Source organism: Hemibagrus wyckioides, linkage group LG18 (assembly GCF_019097595.1).
Source record: "Hemibagrus wyckioides isolate EC202008001 linkage group LG18, SWU_Hwy_1.0, whole genome shotgun sequence".
NCBI lineage: Eukaryota > Metazoa > Chordata > Actinopteri > Siluriformes > Bagridae > Hemibagrus > Hemibagrus wyckioides.
Window position 1 is genome coordinate 23,057,219 of NC_080727.1, and position 24,067 is coordinate 23,081,285.

At 39.9% G+C, this 24,067-nt stretch overlaps 1 protein-coding gene across 5 annotated transcripts in view; it reads left to right on the forward strand.

Moving 5' to 3' along the window:
• The window catches only part of cnksr2b (connector enhancer of kinase suppressor of Ras 2b), a 43,698-nt gene that overhangs the window by 3,108 nt on the left and 16,523 nt on the right, over positions 1–24,067 (forward strand). For 3 of the 5 annotated variants that reach the window (XM_058416242.1, XM_058416243.1, XM_058416245.1), the window contains exons 2-9: positions 9,905–10,068; positions 13,625–13,827; positions 18,071–18,176; positions 19,159–19,200; positions 20,404–20,523; positions 21,834–21,893; positions 23,022–23,090; positions 23,272–23,418. In XM_058416242.1, coding sequence (XP_058272225.1) covers positions 9,905–10,068; positions 13,625–13,827; positions 18,071–18,176; positions 19,159–19,200; positions 20,404–20,523; positions 21,834–21,893; positions 23,022–23,090; positions 23,272–23,418 — 911 coding nt within the window. The remainder of the gene's footprint in view (positions 1–9,904; positions 10,069–13,624; positions 13,828–18,070; positions 18,177–19,158; positions 19,201–20,403; positions 20,524–21,833; positions 21,894–23,021; positions 23,091–23,271; positions 23,419–24,067) is intronic. The other 2 variants (XM_058416244.1, XM_058416246.1) reach the window with 1 other exon arrangement.

The following is a 24,067-nucleotide window of genomic DNA, read 5'->3' on the forward strand; positions in this document are numbered from 1 at the left end:
TGTTCATGCTTACACACATCTATGGAGCTGCCATGATAGAATCCTCTCAGTGTGGTTTAATGCTTTCGGTATCGAATCCTGTCGCTCTTACAAAATGCCTCTGTGTCAAGTTGATTGCTCTCAGAAGACATGACCAGTGTCTGGTCTGCTTATTGTCATCTGTCGAGGACAAGAACATGCAATTTAGCATGCTTCTCAGCAGATGTGTGTATGTGTGTGTGTTTATAGAGAGAGAATCTATTCAGAAGCCCCTGTGGTGAGGCAGGCTGTCAGTAGAGTCTTATTAATGTTTAGCGTAACAGTGAATACACAAACACACATAATACGCCATGTACATACTCGAACACATTGGCATACTTACTCATAGGATTTCTGACTAATTGTAACCTCAGGCTTATGTGAACTGCAGCCGATGCCTTCAGATGAAGTGTATTATTGAAATAAACCTCATAATAAAGCTTCATCTAGTAACCAGGAATGTTTTTAATACTTACTACTAGTCCTGGTGTGGGAGCTTCAAGTACTGCTATCAGTCTGGTTTGACTTTGAGTTAAGACAAATGAAAAGCAAGAAGAATAATCTATATTTATTTGTATGCAACAGCAAATCTGTCAGTAAATATTAACACACAAAAAATATTCAACTTGCTGTTTTTAACATTATTTAGCAACTAATGCAGTGGGGGCGGTGGTAGCTCAAGTGGTTACGGCTCTGGGTCATTGACCAGAAGATCGGGGTTCAAACCCCAGCACTGTCAAGCTGCCTCTATTCGGCCCTTAATCAAGGCCCCCAACCCACCCTGCTCCAGGGTTGCTGTATCATAGCTGACTGTGTGCTCTGACCCCCAAGGATTGGATATGTGAAGAAAGAAATTTCACTGTGCAGTAATGTATGTGACAAATAAATACAACTTAACTTATAGAGCATTTGAATCAGTTAGCATAGCCACCTATGCTAGGGGTCAGCCGCAAACTAGCTTACAGAATTTCTAAATAGCACTAAATAAACACTAACCTATATCATAACAAATAGGTGTATTACATCTAGACTAATGCAAGGATTGTATACACTACATATTCTCTAAGAAGTCTTTTATAAACTGGGAACTTTTGCACTAGAACCGGGAAGCTAATGATGCTAAGTTAATGATGCTAGTGTCAAGTAGTAAAATCTTTGGCTTTTATGACATAGACGTTGATTACTTGCTCATAGCTTCTACTTAATATTTCAGAAAATCATTTAAAATGATCAGCAGGCTTAACAGTATCTAGAAATCGTGTACGTGTTCACAGAAATCATGATCCTCTTTAAAATCCTGGCGACGTTTCCTTCATAGCTCCACTGCACAGCTTATATAATAAAGGAAAGAATTATATACGCTCATTTATGGCCAAAATATTAATGTGTTTCTATTTGTTTTAATGTTTTATATCTTCTTAAGTTTTAGATTTCAATTTATTTTACTGTCATTAAGAATGAGGGCTTGACCTGAACATGGGAATCCCCAGACTTACATCAATGGAATTAAATGAAAGCATTTGAAAAGGTCTCTCTGTGCAACGTGCCTTCCTCACTGGTATTTCTAATCTGAATGTCTTTTGACAGCTGGCTCTGCTGCTATGCACGTTGAGCGCATTGTCAGTGCATGCATTTTTACATACGGCGCTTCAGTCATGCCCAAAGGGTGTGTTGTAATGCAGCTCACATGACCTAGATATCTGGGATATTTTGAGGAAGATGAATGAGTGTGGAGGCAAATGTGCATCTTTAATTATTGCTGAAATGCTGTTAGGGTTCACCATCTGCTCTTGTGCTGATTCAAATATTGTTAGCCAAAATGTTGATGAAATTTCATCTGCCACAACAGTCTCACATGCCATCATGCTTAGCTCATTCTGTCTCTTTCTGTGATTATTCTATTCTCTGACTGATTTCTAGCTATGTCCACACTAATACGTTTTTGTTTAAAAACACATCCGTTTTGGTCGTCTGTCCACACCGAGACGGCGTTTTTAGCCAACAAAAACGCTCTCCAAGTGAAATAAGGAAAACGGGAATTAAGTGAATAAATTGAAAACAGTGTTTCCGCGTCGCAGTGTGGACTCTGAAAACGGTGGCTTTCAAAAATGATGATGCATTTTTAGTCATGTGACGCAGTCATGTGACCAATTAAGCTAATTTCCTCATCATATTCCCGCAATATTTCAAAGAGCCGGAAAGTAAAATAAACATCAGGCGGAAATGACACAGCGTCCTAACCTTCATTGATGCACAGTACAGGAACGTAAGCGTTTTCAGACGTTTCAGTGTGGACAACCAACTTTTGGGAAACGATCGAAAACGATAATGTGGATGCGGAGCATTTTTAGACGAAAACGCCGTTTTCATATTTATCCGGATTAGTGTAGACGTAGCCTCTGATTGTCTCACTCTTCACTCTGGTTCTTTCTCATCGCACCTATCTGTCTGTGTAGTGTAATAGAAAAGAATGTTGATTACTAGGGAACAGATCTGGCTAGGGTATTGATTTCTTCATTTCTGTTTAAAGATTTCTGGCCCTGAAAATAGCTCAGGATGGGTCTTCAGGAAAGGCAAAGACTTTTTGATAGCATTTTAATTGTAATTTGCCCCATAGGCTGCAGAGGGCTCTAAAAATTACAAGCTGCTTCTTTAAGGCTTTCAATCATGTCGCAATTAGGAGGAGACCATGTTAGCCACGAGGCATGCTACATTAATTTATCTGTTGTCTGTGTTAAATGTTGTCTTGAGATCTAATTATAGGGAACATTAAACTCCTGTGACCCCAAGAAGGCAGGTGAAAAAGAAAGAGATTAAAGTGAGATGGCAGAGGAAATAAGAAGTAATGCAGACAGGGAGGGAATAAAAGATTAAAAGGCGCTGTATTCAGTTTATACAGATATACCACCAACAAAGTTAAGCTTCAGGTGACTCACTGCAATCTCATTGTTGTTTGAATTAAATCCCTTTAACTCGCAGCGAACTGAAAAGCAGTGCAACAGCATCGGGCTCTGAAGATTAGAAAACAGCTCTCAGTGCAGACTTCAGCGTTTGAATAGCAATTAGCACGTCGTCACAGCAAACTCAAATCTCTGCAGATTCAGACATTTCTGTGTGATCTCACAATTCGAGAAACTGATGCACTGCATGGTCTCACACTCTCTGGCACTAAACGTGTCACAATTAGCATGCTGCTGCTTCGTCATTACCATACAGCTTTGTGGTGATGCCCCAAGGGGTTGCAGAAGGTCAAACAGCAGGTTTTGCGAAGCCAAAGAGGCCCTTCACACAAAAAGCTCAATTCTGACTTTCTCTCAGGCCGGCCCCCTGGAATTCTGGCCAGAACAAAAGTGATAAAGCTAGAAAACCAGAGCACAGTGAGCTTAAAGTTTATGACGTTAATAGCAAGTAGCCCAATGTGTATTCAGTGTGCATTCTTGTGAAAACCTAGTCAGTTTATAAAGGAGTGCTCCAACAAATTTATTTTTCCACTTATGGTTATTGAGCATAAGGTTTAACCAAAGTTATTTGCCTCTCTGAGAACCAGATCTCTCGCAGTGATCAGCCAGAAGGTGATTAATTTTCTTTATACCACAGCACCGTTGACTGGTCATTTGGTGCATTATTTAAGTATAACAGGACAAGCAGTTTAATATTAATGCATACCTAACACATTATAGGGTCCAGCTCATACACAGCTCATACACTCATTAGATTTAAAAAGATGTGTTGTTTAACTAAATAATTCTTATAGTTGTTGATGCAGTATGATAAGTATTTTTTTTTGTTAGCAGACATTTATTTAATGTCTCTGGCTTTTCAGTCTTGGTTATGATTTCCAGTTTCTCTATAAAATCACAGGCTGTGCTTTGTGTGTGTGTGTGTGTGTGTGTGAGAGAGAGAGAGAGAGAGAGAGAGAGAGACTGGTTATTGCAGCTTTAACATAAGGGTGAACAGCAGCTCTGACAGCAGATCTTGACTGACAGCTCATCACAGATTATGTTGCTTGTTTAGCTCTTAAGCAGTTACTAAACTATGGAGAGGAATTTCTGAAAGTGTCTGAAATACAGGTTAGTGTTGAGTGTGATAAAATGATTAACTGATTAACCTGTTCATGTGAAGTAATATCATTGTGTTAAAGGAAAATAAAAATATCCTCAATTTCCAGCAAATAGAATTTACTTTATCTAGCTTTGAATATTTTACATTTTATTTAACAATACATTAGGTGCCATCATTCCCATCAGCTTTACTGTTTCATTTTTCCCCCATTGCCCAGAGAGTGGACAGTTCCACTCATTCTGCAACTTTCTGTGCTATTATTTCTCAGTCGGTCAACATTTACATTTCTGGCATTTGACAGACGCCCATATCCAGAGCGACTTACAATTTATCTCATTTTATACAACTGAGCAATTGAGGGTTAAGGGCCTTGTTCAGGGGCCCAGCAGTGGCAGCTTGGTGGACCTGGTATTTGAACTCACAACCTTCTGATCAACACCTTATCCACTAAGGTACCACATGTTGAAATGGCATTTGTTGTTCTGGTGCATTGACATGTTCAATACAGTGCTAATCATGGAAGGCCAGGGACTTATACTCTCATAACAAAGCAACAACAATAAATAACATCATCAGTCTCAGTCTGCTCCTTGTGTAACTGTGTTTTTTCCTTGGTGATTAAATTGATGTGCCCAGTATGTGTCAAGAATTAATCGACACCCACAGGAAGTGTTCAGATTTTATATAATTCATTTCTTCTTCACTCAATCAACCGGCTTACTTCTATAAGAGATTAATGATTTAGTTAACACACTACATTCATCTAGGAGTCTTAATAGCTTTGTCTACAATTACCAGCTGCTAAATGTCCTTGTAATCAATGAGCCCAGGGTTTGTAAGTGAGTATGATTGTACATGTTTGAGATTAGCTCAGGGATCTGTGATAAATAATAAATGATACGTGAGAATACCTGACTTTGAATCATGACTAGTCTTTTGTGATATGATGCACAAATACAGCTCCTTTTCTTAGACATTTCTGTACTTTTTTTTTATTCAATCTGTAGGTGTACCTTTTGGACAGTGGGCAGTGGTGGATTACATGACCAACCATCTGAAGGATGAAAAATTCTTCTGCTCATGGTGCTAAAGATCTTTAAACCACCCTACCAGCACAGGATGTTCAAGTTTTTTCCTCCAAGTTGTTTTCTAAATCTGTAACAAGAAAACAGCAGAGAGAGAAAGAGAGAGAGAAAGCGTCTGTATTTGCCCATGGCTTGTAGGCATCTCTGAGTTTGGCTTGTCTTTTCTGTAACTCCATCCCGGTTCAAAAAATTCGCTCTAAACTGAAAGTGAATCAGTGTTCCATTCCTGGAGCTTTATTCAGTACACATCTGTTTGATGATATTCTGTAAGGCTAAAAAATAATGGCATCATACTTTATAAGGTTTAAAGCGTCTAACCAATATCACTTAAACTTGTTGTCAAATCTAGGTAGAGTGAAGCAGACAAAATAAAAACTGCCAAAAATCAAAGTTCATAAGCAGTATGATGGGATCAGCAGACAGACTTAATTAGGTCAGGTAAGAACAGATCCTGGGAAATCATGTACCCAAACACAAGGTTCAGTAATGTCAAAAAAGTGCTAGGAGTGAGATTTCACAAAGATCTCATTGAATGTGTTGCGCATGTGTATGGGGAGTATGTATGGGGAGTATGCAGCTTAGGATCAAGAGCTTGTGTCGGTGTGTGGAACAGATGTGACAATTCTCAGTATAAACACCGTTAAAAATGTGGAAGGCTTATTTTCAGTGTGAAATGTTTTCTTCTTCAGCAGGTTCTTCTAAATGTTTCTTTCAAACATTTTTATAGCGTTACACAGAAAGTCTGAGCATAACCAAGGGCATAATCCAAGGGTTTATTTACACGCTATATTTTGAGTGTGTGTTGTGTAGCCCACAGCTTCTGGAATTTGTTGAGTCCTGTACATTTTCGGCTTGGGAATCTCTAGCGTATGGTTTTGGTTTTTCACCTGTCTTTAGGTCTGTCTTATAGGGGCATCTCCAGGAACCCCATTTCAATCCTGAGATCAGGTTAATGTCTGTGTGGAGCTTTGCATGTTTTCCTCTACCTTCAAACTCTTCAGTTTCCCCCAACTTCCCAAAAACATGCCAGTAGGTGGATTGGTAATGTTTAGCTGCCTCTAGATATTAATGAGTGTGTGAATCTGTGTGCAATCCAGGGCTTACCCCAGTGGTATTGGGATGCTGTCTGGGTGGTGTTAAAATGGTTAGTGATTATTTATTAATTCATGAATGAATGCATGAATGTAGTTGGCAGAGATTTTAATGAACACAGAGTATATTACAGCTATTCTAAGCAAGTGTGTTTTTAAGCAGGGTTACAGTTTATTTGTGTTTAAAATGCACAAGACAAGCTAACTAAGAATGTCTTCTTAAAACCTAGTCACAAAACTGCTGGGATGAAATGTTTAAGAAATACCTGGGCTATGATTTAGGCTATGTTTGATGTGTTTCATGTGTGAATCTTGGCAGTGGCCAGCCGACATGCTGGAGGACTTTCTAATGTAAATTCTAATGACATCCCAATTCTTTATGTCAGTAAGTTAACTAGAGCATTGATTTACACAGCCATCTTAACTGACTCTGCCCATGGCTTTGATAGGAATATAGGAATCTAAATGATTTTTCCTTTGCATTTTCCCAGCATATGTTTGACATTTGAGTGGAATTGCTGATGCGTGTAGGTGTATTTTTCTAAAACCTGCAGAACTGAGCATTTTAAGCATTTCTGCCTGAGTCCACCAACACAAAACAGCACAAATCCATCTGAATAACTCTCTGATGCAAGACTTTTATGATGCCAAAGCTCTCATTAGCTGTTGAATTATTTTGCCGTCAAGCATAAATCACAGATATAGACACGCTTTTTTTTTCGGTGCATAATGAGGTCCTAATCAAAGTTACTTGTCCAGGTACTGTTTCTATAGCAACCTACATTGGCAGACCGTGGTGATTCCTTTCACGGTGATTCGTTTCGGACCGGGTTAAAATAAGCCTGTCATTCCCAAATCACAAGGAAAAAGTGCCGAAATCTCACTTTGACATTTTTACTGTTTTTCTTCGTGCTCTATTAGGTTTATGCCTCACCGACATACTAATGTGGATTAAGTACCAGATCTGAAGTTTGATCAGAGCGATCCATGCTTTATTATATGCCTGTTTGATCAGAGCCTCCTGCTTTGCTCAGGAAGACAAGTGAGGAAAGACAATGAGAGAGTTGGGGCACAGGGAAAACAAGAAGGGTTTGGGGTAGGAATAAGAAGTAGCTAGGGAGGAGAAGGTAAATAGTAACCAGAGTAGCAGTATAATGCAGTGCCTCTAAACAGTGCCTTGATATTCGTCTACTGCTGCAAATATCTCTATCCTTATCTGTATTCAGAGTTAAACTTTGAGGGGGCGTGTCCTAAACAGGAGAGAGTTGTTTTGTTGTATCTCTCTCTTAAATTGGTAGATACCAACGGCAGAGCTATCAACATGGTACGTGAACGTTTCTGCCCCAAAAAAAAATGTTGGTTCATATCTATGATTGCGTCCATTTAGAACACATTATATATTCAACCCAAATAACATATTTATATTCAGTCACATCCTGAGACCTGAGGAACAGTGGAGTAGCTGACAGCGTATGTGTGTAGGTGTATACTGGGTTCTGTGATGACTATAATGATCTGATAATCATAGTTGCTTTTCATTATCAATGAGTCTTTTGTATGCGGCTCCGAGGAGATTACAGCTTCCTTTTTTCTTTTAATGTGCGTGTGAGGATTGTGCACAGAATATGGTGGGTGTGTAAATATAGTCCGCTTTAGTGAAATATTCTCTTTATTTAGTGAGCATGTGAGAGAAAAAAAACACGCTTTAGGAGGGTCAGTGCGTGGAAGGTGGTGATATTGTGGGGGTGTTTCCCTAACAACCACGAGGTTCTGCCAAGCACTTGTACCCTTAATAATGACAATAGTCCTTCAAATCCATGGAAATCTGTTTCTGACAGCCAGGCATTTCATTGTGTGTGTGTGTCTTTATCTAGTTGTTTATAAATGTTTGAACAGCTGCCTGCTTCACATCTAATTCTGTGCAGTCTATTGAAATATTTCCAGTTTTTCTATGCATGTTATTGTGTTCAAGTGTCTACTTGGGTATATTGTAATACCTTCATGCCCTAATATAAAAACACAAATGCAGCCACCAATACACAAACACACATTTACACAAGCTCCAACGTTAGAAGTCTTGTCATTGCAGCATGTGTCGCTTTAGAAGATTGCGTTTGCCTCCGAGTGCTTTCCGTGTCATCACACAGTCAGCATATGTGCACACTGATGGAGGCACTCACAGTGCAGCCATTCACAGAGTATACACATGTACTGTTCTTACCCTCTGACTTTGGAGATGATGGTACTTTGAGGTCAATGCAAAATATCCATGAAAGCAGTAGGGCTTCCCAAGACTGGGAAGAATATATGTTATATAATGATGTATGTTAGACAGAGGTGTTTTCCTGTCTGATGCAACTGGATTTCCTGTCCGAAGCAAAACCCTCAATTATATACACTACTGTATATTGCTAAAAGTTTTGGGACATCTGCCTTTACCTGCACATGAATATAATATGGAGTTGTCCCGCCCTTGCAGCTATAACAACTTCAGCTCTTCTGGGAAGGCTTTTCACAAGGTTTAGGAGTGTGTTTATGGGAATTTTTCTAGAAGCGCATTTGTGAGGTCAGGCACTGATGTTGGACGAGAAGGTCTGGCTCACAGTCTCTGCTCTAATTCATCCCAAAGGTGTTCTATGGGGTTGAGGTCAGGACTCTGTGCAGGCCAGTCAAGTTCCTCCACACCAAACTCACTCATCCATGTCTTTATGGACCTTGCTTTGGTCACTGGTGTGCAGTCATGTTGGAACAGGAAGGGGTCATCCCCAAACTGTTCCCACAAAGAGCATGAAATTGTCCAGAATGTCTTGGTATGAAGCTGAAGCATTAAGAGTTATTTTCACTGGAACTAAGGGGCCGAGTCCAACCCCTGAAAAACAACACCTGAACTCAATGATTTGGAGGGGTGTCCCAAAACTTTTGGCAATATAGTGTTACTGGTTTGTTTTTATTACTGTACAGAAAATGCACTAAATATCAGTGGTGAAACAAACCTTCATAATGATATTACAAGATTCAGAAACATTGATTAGGTGAATGGATGTGTTTATGCTTGGTTGCATACCTAAATGGGAATTGAATAATTTTTTTCATTAAGGTAATAAAAGCCACAGCAACTTCTGACTAGCAGACTGCCTGAAAGTTGGCTGAAATCTCCTTATGTATTTCTACAGTCTGGATGAATTTGCTTATTTCCTATGTGAATTATGCATTGTATTAGTCATATACACAGTCATACATGCAGTGGAATATTGTGAATATTTTGACATGAAATCAGATCTGTATCTTTATTTCTCTATAGTAGCCATGAGGAATTAAAATCAATTTTAATTAATTTAATTAATTTAAGTGTTCAGACACATATTTGTAATGTCTATGGTTGATAACTGATATGATATAGAATGAAAAAGACCTGTTCTAGGTTAATACACGCTCATTGTTATGGCTTATGCTTGAATATGCTCCACAAATACAGCAGTGATGTTATATTTACGAAGAAAATCAATAATTTAGTTGAAGGAAGAGGGTTTCTCTTTCTCTTGTTTCTATGTTAATTATTGCCATGTAGTTTGTGTTTGTCTTACATCTATTATTTGCGTGTGTGTGTGTGTGTGTGTGTGTGTGTGTGTGTGTGTTGCTCGGCTACAGGTCTGGATGATTGTCTGCAGCAATACATTAAGAACTTTGAACAGGAGAAGGTGGGAGGAGAACAGCTGCTGCGCATCACCCACCAGGAGCTGGAGGATCTGGGGGTTTCTCGCATTGGCCACCAGGAGCTCATCCTGGAGGCTGTGGACCTCCTGTGTGCACTGGTGGGGCCATACACACACACACACACACACACAAACACATATACACACAGTATTTGTTCTATGGGGAAAGTCAGAATTGCAGACCACTGCTCTACATCATATGAAACAAACACAATAGGCAGGGTCATCCTTATTTTTTCCTTTCCTTCTTCTGGTATCTATTTATGCTGAACTCAACAGCACAACAACAGACACAACTGTAAGAAAAATACACTGAATTCTTGTAGTCCAGCTATTGAACAAGATTTTATCCTCTAATAACACTAAACTAGCTGTTTCTGCATGGAGGTATAATGGAAAATGGAGAGAGTAGGTATTATTAGTGTCTATTCATTTCTGTGGTGGTTGCTTACTGCCACATAAATGTGTGTGTGTGTGAGTGTGTGTGTGTGTGTGTGTGTCCTTACAGCTTCCTAAGAACACAGTATGACCTAAAGTGCAAATGCAATGTGATTCACCACAATGGAAACGCTAGGATATGTTAACAATGGTGATTGGCTGCTGGCGCTATCTGTACACAGGCTCTTGCATGACAGAAGAGCCAAGAGCTCAAGAAAAAACAGTTTTAACGTTCTGTGCCATGCTTCAAAACATTGCAGAAAATAATTACTATAATAAAACAGAGACCATTAATTGTTGTCCCTTCAAACCATCTGTGCATCCACTACCATGGTAAAAAATTCAGAGTGCTATTTCGAGAGAAGACGAAGAAGGATTTCACGAAGCCTCCCTGTCCTGATTGGTTGGATGCTGATGGCATATATTATTTATTTTCCTATATAAAGACCCTATAGAGATTTTCTCTCTCTGAGCACCATATTTACCAGGATTTAAGAATCAAATATTAGTAAAAGTCTGATTTTTTAAATCCCATCTCTTATTACCTGCTGTAGCCCCACACATGTCTCCCATTCCCTTGTGTGCTGGCTTGGAAATAAGGACAAGAAAGAAATACCAGTTGACAAGAAAAGAGCATGAGCGTGGGAGAATTGAAGGAAGGGTGACAGGACTAGGAGGGTGGGAAGAATTACAACGAAAAAGCAAGGAGTGCTAGAAAAAGCAATATGCTTCTGAATGATTAGGGTTTGTACAGAATAGAGAATAAAAAACACATGAGAATGTGGATCTGCCAGTTTGGCCTCCCATTCATTAGTCATGTGCTTTAGCCTGGTCCCTTTACTAAATCCCTTTATGCAAGGCTGTTTCAAGTTGGTCCAGCATGGCACCGTGTATTATTATGATTACTCATTTCTTTTCCCTCAGCACTGGGAATCTCACACCAATACCGAGGCTCGAGTGTGCAGCCGAGCATTGTGGGTGTGGAGTGTCGTGCACATGTACAGTACAGTGACAGCCAGGGTATATCAGGGGGAAGGGTGAGTAAGGGGATAAGCTCACAGCTATCATGGAAGCGATGCATTAGTGAAATCCCTCTGTAAGCCCTACATGACAGTGATCCTGTGATCTTCCGGTGTTGCTGCTCTGCCTGGAGTTATTACAGACTTCCCCATGCATCCGTTAGCAGAAACCCATCTGTGTGACTGTGTGATCCAGCATGACTGTTAATTTTGCATGAGTAACTCATGTACTACAATCTGCTAGTCAGAAAGACACTGCTTCTAATCACCTGTTTTATCTACACAACACTTCTGGGACATGAGATGTAGGGCATTTTGCAGATTTACTCTGAACCACATATATGACAGATATATATCAAATAACAAAGACTAAGACTATTTTATTTTTAGTATCGTATGTCTCTCATCACTTTCATCACATCACTCGTTCTTTCTGGTGTCTGTTGCCTCACCAACAGCATTCTCAAAATAATCCAGCATGAGCAGGATTTAAAAAGGAAAAAAAAAACCCGACACGAATCTCTAATTGAGGCCAATTATGAACAGATGAATTGTTAGAGGCAGAATTCACACACCGTGCTGACAGTGCTGCCATTTCTACCTCTCGAGTATGTAACCTAATATAAATGCTTTGATATTACAGATAATGTGTTCTAAAAAGATACTAATAGGCCTACAGATTTTTTAGAACAGGAGGTTTTTACTTTCATGCAAAGACTCAAGTTCATTAACATGATACTAATAGAACATACACTGATCAGGAACAGCATTCTGAGTAGTGACCGGTGAAGTGAATAAGACTGAGTATCTCCTCATCATGGCACCTGTTAGTGGGTGGGATATATTAGGCAGCAAGTCAACATTTTGTCCTCAAAGTTGATGTTAGAAGCAGGAAAAATGGACAAGCGTAAGGATTTGAGCGAGTTTGACCAAAAGGGCCAAATTGTGATGGCTAGACCACTGGATCAGAGCATCTCCAAAACTGCAGCTCTTGTGGGGTGTTCCCGGTCTGCAGTGGTCAGTATCTATCAAAAGTGGTCCAAGGAAGGAACAGCAGTGAACCGGCGACAGGGTCCTGGGTGGTCGAGGCTCATTGATGCACTTGGGGAGAGAAGGCTGGCCCGTGTGATCCGATCCAACAGACGAGCTACTGTTGCTCAAACTGCTGAAGAAGTTAATGCTGGTTCTGATAGAAAGGGGTCAGAATACACAGTGCAGGACGGGTCAGAGCTGTTTAAACAGCCAAAGGGGGACCAGCACAATATTAGGCAGGTGGTCATAATGTTATGCCTGGTCAGTGTATTGAATAGAAGATTATTGTGTGCAAACTGACCTGAAATCATTGTGTGTGTTATTTCAGCATACTAAAAAAATTGTCCAGGAAAATCAGATGGGCTTTACAATGAAAGGAGCCCTGTTTAGAATCATAGCAATATTGCAGCTTTGTGGTAGAGTAGTGTAATATAGTGTGTGCAACAAACAGCAGTAATATTTTCCTGCAATGTAACAAACCCAGAGCTAAAGCAAATCTGATGAAATATTATTAGGTGGCTAAAAACATTAGTTCCCTTTTTTGGGAACAACATTGTTGCTCTGAAATTTAGTTTTCTAGCATACTCAGTCACATTAGATAGAAAGCTTCATGGAAAGCTCCACAGGGCATTCTTAATCATTTTTTTCTACAGCTCCTTTCCCTAGTTAGTTTGTCACTGCTGCTCCTGTCTGTCAGTCCCCATCTGTCTCTCTCTCTCTCTCTCTCTCTCTCTCTCTCTCTCTCTCTCTCTCTCTCTCTCTCTCTCTCTCTCTCTCTCTCTCTCTCTCTCTCTCTCTCCTTATCATCAAGCTTTCAGTGCCATCTCCAAATTGGAAACAAGACATGCTTTTTTCTCACACAGGTTTCATAAAATACATTGTTAAAAATGTGCTGAAATATACAGGGTACAATAATCTAGCTAACATTTAGAGTAGCTAACATTTAATGGAGATCTGTTTATACAGTTCTTTGTATATTTACATTAACTATATTAAACTTGTGGGTTTTAGTGCAAAGTTTATTAAGTAAACATCAAAAAACAACAGGTTAGCAGACTGACCAAATTATCAATTTGATTTTTTTTCCAAACAATTCTTTTAATGGCTCTTTTTTAATGGTGTAACATTTCACAGATTCTGTAACTGGTCCTTATGTCTGTTATCAGAACTATGGTCTGGAGACTGAGAACCTGAAGACTCTGTCCCACAAGCTCAACGCCTCTGCTAAAAACCTGCAGAACTTCATAACAGGTCGCAGACGCGGAGGTCACTATGATGGCCGAGCCACACGCAAGCTCCCAAATGACTTCCTCACCTCCGTGGTGGATCTGATCGCTGCTGCGAAAAGTCTTCTGGCTTGGCTAGACAGGTCAGCTCTGTTCCTTATCTGTTGCTTTCCCAGTAATATGATTTGTAATAGGTTTAAGACCTCCTTTAGGAATAGAAAATGCTAGACTCATGCTAATTTTCATTATGTAAAGTGTAATATGTTGTGCAATCAGTCGAGAAACAAATGCCAAACAAAAGACTCCTACATAAAGGTGTTTGGACGAGTTGTCCTGGAAACGAGCACACATATCAGCTTAGAGCTTTGTTTGTGTTAGCGTGTGTGTATGTGTGTAATAGCGTTCTCATTCGAGCTCTCGGTGATAGACACACCTCCTCATTAGTCCACTCCCTTGGCCCTTCTGTCTAACTGCACATCCCCATAATTCTACAGAGCAGATAATTTCTTGCTTTGTGCCCCTTGATTACGGCTGGCCAGACAGGATCTCATTCTCATTCAGCTAATGTTTACTGTTGGATGTGATGCCAGCCGGAGATTGGCTGATAGTTATTATGCTTATATATTATGAGGGACAATATTTCAGTCATGAGAAACATATATACAGAGTTTCCAGTTTATAAGGTCCACTTACCATATAGGTTACTTTGATTACTGACTGTATCCCATCTGATGCTATGCACAATTTGTCAACCGCTGTGAATCCCATCCATCACTGTTAGATCACAGCTGAGCAGATACTTATCCAGTTGTTAGATTGTTTCTTACCCCAGAAGTGACTGATGTTTTTACAAACCCCATTTTTACCACTGCAGCACCCAAAACCGTGTCAGCGTCACTGCACTGCTCTGTGAGAATACACCACTATGAAAATGATATCTTGTCAGCAGTGGTCCCTTGGCATGACAGTTCCCTTTCATTGAGGAGAAGTGTATTGTATTGTGTGGGCTGTAGAGGCAGGACACAGGTGCATAAAACTTGATCATGCGCATCCATTAATAATGGTCTATGCCCCTAGTGGGGTTCGTAATACAGACACGCAGGGTTATCACATTCATAATCATTAACCAGTACACACAGGCATACCAGAAATACAAGAACAAGACTTGGACTTAACAAAATGATAAGATTTTGTACAAATGTAGGGACACACAAAGGCTGTGGTCCATTTTAAAGCTGTAATGAGTATACCTTACTGCCTTCGAAGGCTCTGCCCTTCACAGTAAAAACTCTAAATTTGTCTATTGGTTATTTCCTTTGAAACAACAATTTTCAAGTTTTTTTTAATCACTTCAGTTTTAAATGACCCTACAAATGCCTGCTGTATGCTGTATGTTTTCCCCTTCATTACTTCAGAATGGATCTGGGCAGCAATGTTTAAATGCTAAAATTGTCCAGGTGCAACAAGGAACAGGTACGCTATAAGGGGAAACTAAGCAATGACACCAATGACACATCAAGGATGGAGACAGGAAATGACAAGCAATTTGTGATTTATGGCGTGGGAAATGCAACGTTATTGAAGAGGGTTGGGGTGGTAGACAGGTTAGAGGGAGTGGTCAAATTGTGCATAGTAACAGATGGGTTACTGTGATAATAAATTTGACCTAAACTGACCATTCAGTGCAGAGCTTTTTGTCTCTATCATGGTCTCTTTTGTATAGATTATAATGTCTGTATGTCTAGTTTCTGCTGTTTTGAGCCTTTCCTCTGAAATGGTGCCATTATAGATTCCTACTGACTTGTCCTCACTGATAATGGTCCCTTCTAGTGACAAAATGACACTCACTGTAATGGCTGTGATTTGTATAATTGCCACCACACACTGAGCTCTATTCTACTGACCTGTACTCAAAACAAATGTGCAGTGGACCAAGAAAACTGCTCACACCGGTTCTTTCAGTCTTTACTTTATCCTTCCATTGCCATTGGTTTGCCATTACAGTAATACTGTGTTTTTAACCTAACCTCTCATTTATGCATCTGTAGCATATTTGCAAATATTATGGGCAATAATTTAATCACACTTTTATACAACAGAAAACATGTTCACACATACAGTGAAAATGTCTAGATGAAGTCTTATTATGTCAATAAACGTTTAAAATATGCAGCTATATAAGATAGATTCAAAACGACAGTCTTTACAAGTGTCTAGCAATGAATTGAGCTGAGAAGACAGGAGAGAAAATATAATATAAATCTAATATAAAAGCTGTAATAGAGTAAAAACCCATTTTGGAATCTCAGTTCATATTCAATTCATTTATTCTGTTCCCAGGCACATATCAAATGTAGATAATCATTTGCAAATTGAATTCAGTGCTATGCAGCAAAGTATCATCTCAAGACAAGTTTGCTTAAATATTATTTTCAGTTTTTTGGTAGAGGTGTGCAAGCCCACACAGCTCACTGCAGGGAGAGAAAACAAATAACGATATGGCCCAGCTGGGTCACTTCAGCCATTACACCTCTGGTGTGTCCTGAAATCCTCTAGCCTAATGCAAATCTTTGTTAAATGTGACACATTTCACATAAATATTTATTGACATACGCTATGTGGCCAAAAGTTTGTGGACGCCTGACCATCACACCCATGGGTGTGTTAAATTTCAAATTGAATCCCCCTTTGCTGTTATTTTTGTGATAGCCTCCAGTCTTCTGGGAAGTCTTTGCCCTAGATTTAGGAGTGTGGCTGTGGGGATTTGTGCTCATTCAGCCACATGAGGTCAGGCAATGATGTCAGGCGAGGAGGCCTGGGGCGCAGTCAGTATTCCAGTTTACCCCAGAAGTGTTCAGTGGGGTTGAGGTCAAGGCTCTGGGCAATACACTCTAGTTCCTCACTCCAACTTTGGCAAACCATGTCTTCATGGAGCTCACCTTGTTCACAGGGGCTTTGTCATGCTGCAACGTATTTGGGCATATTTTTAGAAATTGTAAATACTAAAGATTGCAAATACATTCTATACAATTGTTGTGAGCTTTGTGGTAATAGATTGGGGGAATGACTACATATGGATGTCATGGTCAGGTATTCACATATTTTGACTGAATAGTGCAGTGATGATTTTTGTAATTCTTGTTCATAGAAATTCCACATATACTTCAGAGGCTGTAACAAGAGGTTGGAAAACATTAGAGTACATGTTAAATGTCTCCCATAAGCTGACATATTAACTTAAACTTAAATCCATATCTCTGGTCACTAATGAACTCATTTCTCTCTTCAACTAGTATTCCACAGATTTCTATTTGTTTAACAATTTCTATATTGGAATCCGAAAAACCTTTTCATTCAGTATTTTAGTTCGGTGGCAGCTTATTCGTTGGGGCAGATATAACTCTATACATTTTTCAATAATATTTATCTCTTTTAAGTAACCAGTGATTTTTTAAAACTGTTGCTCTCTGACAAATATAAAGTGATGGTCCAGTAGATGTTCCAGATACACAATCATGCTAAGCTCACAGCCCCACTTACCTCCATAGAGCTATTATTGTACCTAGAGGTCAAAAATGAGAACTTCAGCAAGGCCCATTGGGGCAAAAATAGAGGGGTGGGGGAGAACTGGACAGCAAAGTTAATAACAACTTCGCCAGGTTTTCTGGCAAAATAAACTAGTTTAAAAATACTCTGCAGCTCCCAAAATCAGGTTTATATCCAATAATTGGAAATACAATATTTCATAAATATCCTCAAACAAAAGCAAAGTGTAATTGTAGACAGTGTGTCTACCATGCACAGAACCATTTCTATTGTGAGATTTATTTCAAAGACTGGGAGAGGGAAAGGCCGATTATGAGAAATGTGTGTGCGCTACTGCGACCATGTTTTCTATGCAAAGCCTGTGATTTGTCTTTTCCAACGCTGAATTCTTTGCCTTAGTTTGAGATGTAGTTGGGCAGAGAATTTTATTAAAACCCCTGATTAATGATATTACTTCTTCTGTGTGTGGCTTACACACTGTGACCACAGAGAAAGGAATCCAGCTGTCTTCAACACAACTGAACAAATGGCTAAACCTGCTCAGATTTGATCTCCTCGACTCAATGCTGGATGACTCTGTGATGTTGGCTCTCAGTCGCCTGTTATGGGGTTACTCAAAACATTCAAGTGTGATAACCTCTCAGTTGTATTTGTTTGAGGCTCATGCCATTATTAATGTTGTGTCCTTTCCCACTAATACTCACTGCTCATTATTTGTTGTTGTCAATAAAATGGTTTACAGATAACCTACAAGCATACATGCACCATGACAGGACTGTTTGAATGTAATTTCCTTTTAAACGAAGCTGTGGGTAAGAGTGATCTACTGGTTAATTCCAGGTGTCACGTCTTCCTCAGGTCTCCTTTTGCTGCAGTAGCTGATTATTCCCTGACCAGGAACAACGTGATCCAGCTTTGTCTAGAACTTACCACAATAGTGCAACAGGTACGCAACACCAGAGCTACAGCTTTCTCAGCTTTCTCAGTCTGCTATTTTTACTGACTTAGCAAAGTATTTTAAGTCCTCAAGTTTTTTTTAAGGGCACAGGTATGAGAGTGAGGTGATTATTTCAGGCCAGAGGATTGTGTAAAAGGAGGACAGAGTTGTTCTTTCTCACTTACAGCGCTGTGCTCTCGACTGAAATAGTGTATCTGCAGCATGAGGTAGGATGACAGCCAGGTTCCTGTGGGAGGCAAGAGAAACTGATGTCCCAGAACTTTGCATTTTAGAATTAGGCCATAATGGCGTGTGTGTGTGTGTGTGTGTGTGTGTGAGGGAGATATCTGACTGGAATTTTTAAAGCTGACTGATATGCATGTTGTATAAATATATGTTATATAATAGTCCTAATTACTGAAAGGCTGTGGCTAAGCAACACTTCAAATATGTCGCCTGTTAGTCATAAGAACGTTCTAAAGCTGGACAGCGGAGTTCCTCATAGAAAGCAGTCGCCACCACCCACACGCTTGAGAACGGCCGTACAAAGCCGACAGCCCAGAGTGGTGCAAGGAAGAGAGAAGATGAGGTGAGAAGAGGAGGAAATGAGCAAAGGAGACAGAGAGGAATAAGAGCAGGCATAGTGTGGGAGGGCTGAGTCAGTCACACTGCACTCATCTGCCTGAGTGGGAGAGGGAGCCAGCATCTCAGAGGTGGTTTGGCTACAGGACCACCACCAGCACACGTCCTGGCCTGTCTCACTTGCTTACACTACTAAATAATTTGCATTTCCTGTTGGCTACAGGAGCACAGACAGTTCTGCTTTTGGTTAGAGTTGCATTAGAACTTCTCCAGAAAATGAAAAACCACATCTGTTCTATAGACCTTCATATCTAACTATATTAACCAGTGCAAAAGTATAGAATATCAATGCCTGCCTCTAAGATAACTTTGACTGATAACTTTTCATTCCTTCCTTCCTTTTTTTCAGGACAACACAGTGTATGAAACAGAGAATAAAATACTGCATGTGGTAAGAGAAGTAGAAGTGTATGTATGTCCATTTGTACGTCTATATGTGTGTGTGTGTGTGTGTGTGTGTGTGCATGTGATTTAAGAGCTCTGCAGCTCATCTGTGCCACACTGCAGTGCCGGTCAGGACACCACTGCCCTCCTGCTATAAATACCATAAGAGAAATACCACGTGTCTCCTCAGAGAGACGGAAAGAAATCTCGAGCTGCTGCACCAATAGTCTTGTTTTAGCAGCGTGCATTCAGGCATGAAGGGACAAAATGAACGATAAAAGATCTAAAAGGGGATGAATGAATAGGTGAAGGTGTGAGGACAGGTACGTGGTAGCCTAAAAATGATGTAATGATGTAACACAGGCAGTCTGTCTCATGACAATGCTGCGATCACACAGAATCTCTTCAGCACAGATGGTGTTGAGGGGCGTCACAGTGACCATGCAGTCAAAAGCTTAGCATATTGCAGCACAGCAGGGGGGCTTGGTCATGAGGGAGAGAAAGAGCTAAACTGCTTGGTTCATCAGCTGCATCCTGTATTACAACCAAATCACTATTCATCCATATAATAATCTTTACATTTTGCACACAGGTTATAATTCTGATATTTGAGTTGTGTTACTTCGGTTGAATTTTCTTTAGAGTTATGACTTCATTATCACTTCTTTCGTTAGTCGTATTTGTACATTTTTAAATGCTTGAATTGTTAAAAAAGGAGGCAATGAAACTGGACATTTGTACCTTATTTAGCAGAATATGTGAACAGCATTTGGCAGATGCCCTTATCAGGTGTGACATTTATCTCATTTAAACAAGTGAGCAGTTGAGGGTTGAGGGCCTCATTCAGCAGTGTTGGGGTTAGAACTCACAACCTTCTGATCAGTAATCCCAAGTTCTTAACCTCTGAATAATCAAAAAACCCACAAAGTTATATTAAGGTTATATTATATATTTAAGGTTTTACATCATATTATATTATATTATATTATATTATATTATATTATATTATATTATATTATATTATATTATATTGTATTATATTATATTATAAAAACTGCCAAAACTAACTGAGCTTTGACCCCCCCCAATCAACTATAAGCTATAAGACTATAAGAAGCTTATAAGATTATCTTGAGTCCTCTTCACACTACACCTTTTCGCCCTTCCCTCATCTTCAATCCCTCCTTCTGTTTCTCCTCTCTCTCTTCAGTGTAAGATGCTCTCCGATGTCTGTGACCATATTATCACCCTCTCCTCAGACCCCATGGTGTCTCAGGCTGCTCACCTGGAGGTGGTGCAACTGGACAACATCAAATCAACGGAGGGGCTGGTGGGTGTCAGGACATTCTCTACTCTGTAATTTGCATTTCTCTCGTGTTATGAATCCTATCATGTAGAGAGGTAAAGAATCTTATATAAAATCAGTCAGGGGGTCTGTTACACACATGCAGCTGCACTTACACTGTTCAGGCATAACATTGTGAGGAGTGCCAGGTGGAGTGAATAAGACTGATGATCTCCTCATCATGGCACCTGTTAGTGGGTGGGATATATTAGGCAGCAAGTCAACATTTTGTCCTCAAAGTTGATGTTAGAAGCAGGAAAAATGGACAAGTGTAAGGATTTGAGTGATTTTGTCAAAGTGCCAAATTGTGATTTCTAGACCACTGGATCAGAGCATCTCCAAAACTGCAGCTCTTGTGAGGTGTTCCTGGTCTGCAGTGGTCAGTATCCATCAAAAGTAGGACTTGCAGCTAACATCTTGGTGCCAGATGACACAGCACACCTTCAGGGATCTAGTGGAGTCGATGCCTCGAAGGGTCAGGGCTGTTTTGGCAGCAAAAGGGGGACCAACACAATATTAGGCAGGTGGTCATAATGTTATGCCTGATCAGTATACATACTGTGCTTTACAGTACCTGTCAGTCTCAGTTAATGATGTGTGATCTCTGCACTTGTCAGTCATGGGGAAAAGCATGATATTTATACCTGTCAGTGCCAGTGAAGAATTTAAGTATCTTTTGGTTTTAGTGAATGAATCGTACCCTCTCTGCATATGTCCCAGTGAAAGAGTCGTGGCCTTGGTCCCAGTGAAGGAAGAGTACCCTCTGTGTCTGTTACTCCCAGTGAGAGAATCGTGAGCTCTGTCAGTCTCCCAAAGCGAGGCATATCTTTTGTGGCCACTCCTTATTCCCTAATTCACAATTATTATGTTGCTAGGATAGGCCAGGATCTACCACAACCCTCTAAATAGCTCTAAATCAGTTTGTATTGAAATGTTGACAGTTCTAATATCTCAGAAGCAGAGATACACACTCCTACTCAGAAGGTCTAGATGTATGCTGCATGTTAGTGGCTTAGGGTAGCTTAGAACAGTAATGCTCTTGCCCACGCGTGCACATATATGCCAACATATACACAAACACAGAAGCGCACACTGCAGCAGTTTGAGTCCGTGCTGAATGGAGGCAGAGCAGCGGCAGATAAAAATAAACCTTCTCTCTTATTCTTCTCCCTCTCCCCATTCTGAAGCTTGAGTGTCAAAGTCTATTACAATGTGGATGTGTAGAGGTGTCTAGTCTCTGTCTGTGACAAGTACTTTCAAGCATCAGCTGTAAAGTGTTTGTGCCCTTCCCCTAGGGCATGTACATCAAGTCGACGTATGATGGCTTACATGTCATCACAGGGACCACAGAAGGGGTGAGAGGCCATTTTATATACTTCACATAATTACACACCGACAATCAGATCAGGCATTTCAACTCGAATGAATGAAACTGCGCTCATGTTGTGACTAATCTGTGCTGTGTTTTAAAAAGATTAAAAGGAGCTGTTTGTCATTTTGAGCTTTCTTCTGACTGTAGGATGAATCACAGTTGCAATGAAAACAGCAACACGCCTTCCATTTTCCCAAACAACCCCACCCTCTGTTTTAGCTATATGTCTCAGAGGTTTTACCTTTTTAAAGAAACATGGCAGAGAGTGAGGAGCTGTACTTCAGCTAGGGGCAGAACTCTTTTTTGGCCTGGAAAAAATGCAAACCGAAGCGTTTTGCTAATAAACTCGGGCAATATTGCAAACATTGCAGTTCCTTTAAAGTTTATTAAAATACTTAGAAAATTATATGATTATTACAGACCTATAAAAATGAAGTGGGCCTTTTGCAAAGCTAATAGCTGCCCTTTAGTCATATGTATTTGAGCATGTAATAACAGTTTCTAAAGAATCACAGTTAGACTTAATAAACTGAATTGCAGGATTAATCATTCTGTATTGCCGTGTATCTTAGAAATGCTCAAAACTGCATGTTAGTTAAGGCAGACACAAGATGTTTGCTCACGAAAGAGACAATTCTCTAGAGTCACAAATATTTAGTAATTCATGACATCAATAGAGCCACAATTACTGTTTTGTTTATGTATGTTCTAACTAGAAATTCTTTAATTAAAGTGTACTTTGGCATGGGGATGCATTCAGGACACATTTAGTGATCCTTTACTTCCCCTGGCATATTAGTGAGCATCAAATAAATTGTAGGCAGTACAAATTAAATGAAACGCGGGTGTAATTTTGTTAATTAAAGAACCCGCAATGAAAAGACTAGATCATGCACACATCTCATCATTTCCTCTAGATGATTTTGCATCTCCTGGCCATGTTAATATAAAATGGACATGTATTTTTTGTGGCCTCTTTGGGGTGATGTAGCTAGCTGTATGGGATTGTAGACACACCTGATTTTTAATAAATTGAATGAGTATGCAGAGCCATGAATTGTATTCCTTTCTCTTTCTTTTCTTCTAACTTCTGGCTCTCTGTTTGTCTCAGTCTCCAGCAGACCGCTGCAAGAAAATCCATGCAGGCGATGAAGTTATTCAAGTCAATCATCAGACAGTGGTGCGTGTTGTGGACATTTTAAATTCAGCATCCACTGTGCTGACTCTATGGGTTTCCACTAGAATACACAACACACTCACATACACATGGCTATGCTCACCGATATATATTGCATTGACTTTGCAGCTTGAATGTCAAGGGCATTCTGACTGAACAGTGCATGTTTTTCTGGTTGTTTAAGGTGGGCTGGCAGTTAAAGAACTTAGTGAACTCTTTACGTAGTGACCCCGCTGGAGTGTCCTTAACACTGAAGAAGCGTCCTCAGAGCACTCTCACTTCCACTCCTGCCTTACTGAAGAACATGAGATGGAAGCCACTGGCCCTGCAGGTACTTTTGGGTTCTGTGTCTGTAGATGGGAGTGTTGCTTAAGTGGCATGTACAAATTGATGATCCACAGTAGTCCAGTCTGCTGTATTAAAAGCCATCTCTTGGCCCTGAGGGCTCGAACCAACTGGAGTGCATGGCAAATTTCTCCTCCTCCTCCTGCATGTACTTTCCATCCTTTACTCTTTACTGATCTCTCTTTTTTGTAACTTCTGCATGTCTTGTCTGTATTACGATTCAGGAAAAAAAAAAATGTGGTCTTTGTGATTTGAGAAGGAAGAAAATCACCCTCTCAGTCCATATACAGAGAAAAAACCTTTGTGTAGAAAATATACTGCAAATAATTCAGGTAATTTATGGACGTTTCTCACTGCTTGTGTGTGCAGTATTGATCGCACTTTCTTTTTCTTTTCTTTTCAAAGGTAATCACACAAAATTGGCTATAGTAGGCTGTTAAAATCTGTTAAAATGTCACTGTCATCAGAGTGAATGTCAACGATAACACACTGAACTGTAATTTTCTGTAATGAAGAGTTTAGATGAGAAGCCACGAGAAGAAATAACAGAGAACGTCAGAGACACTGAGGCTTTGTTTAAACACAGATATATATTTATACTTTAAATCCAATTTTTTCAAAGCACCGGCATTTTA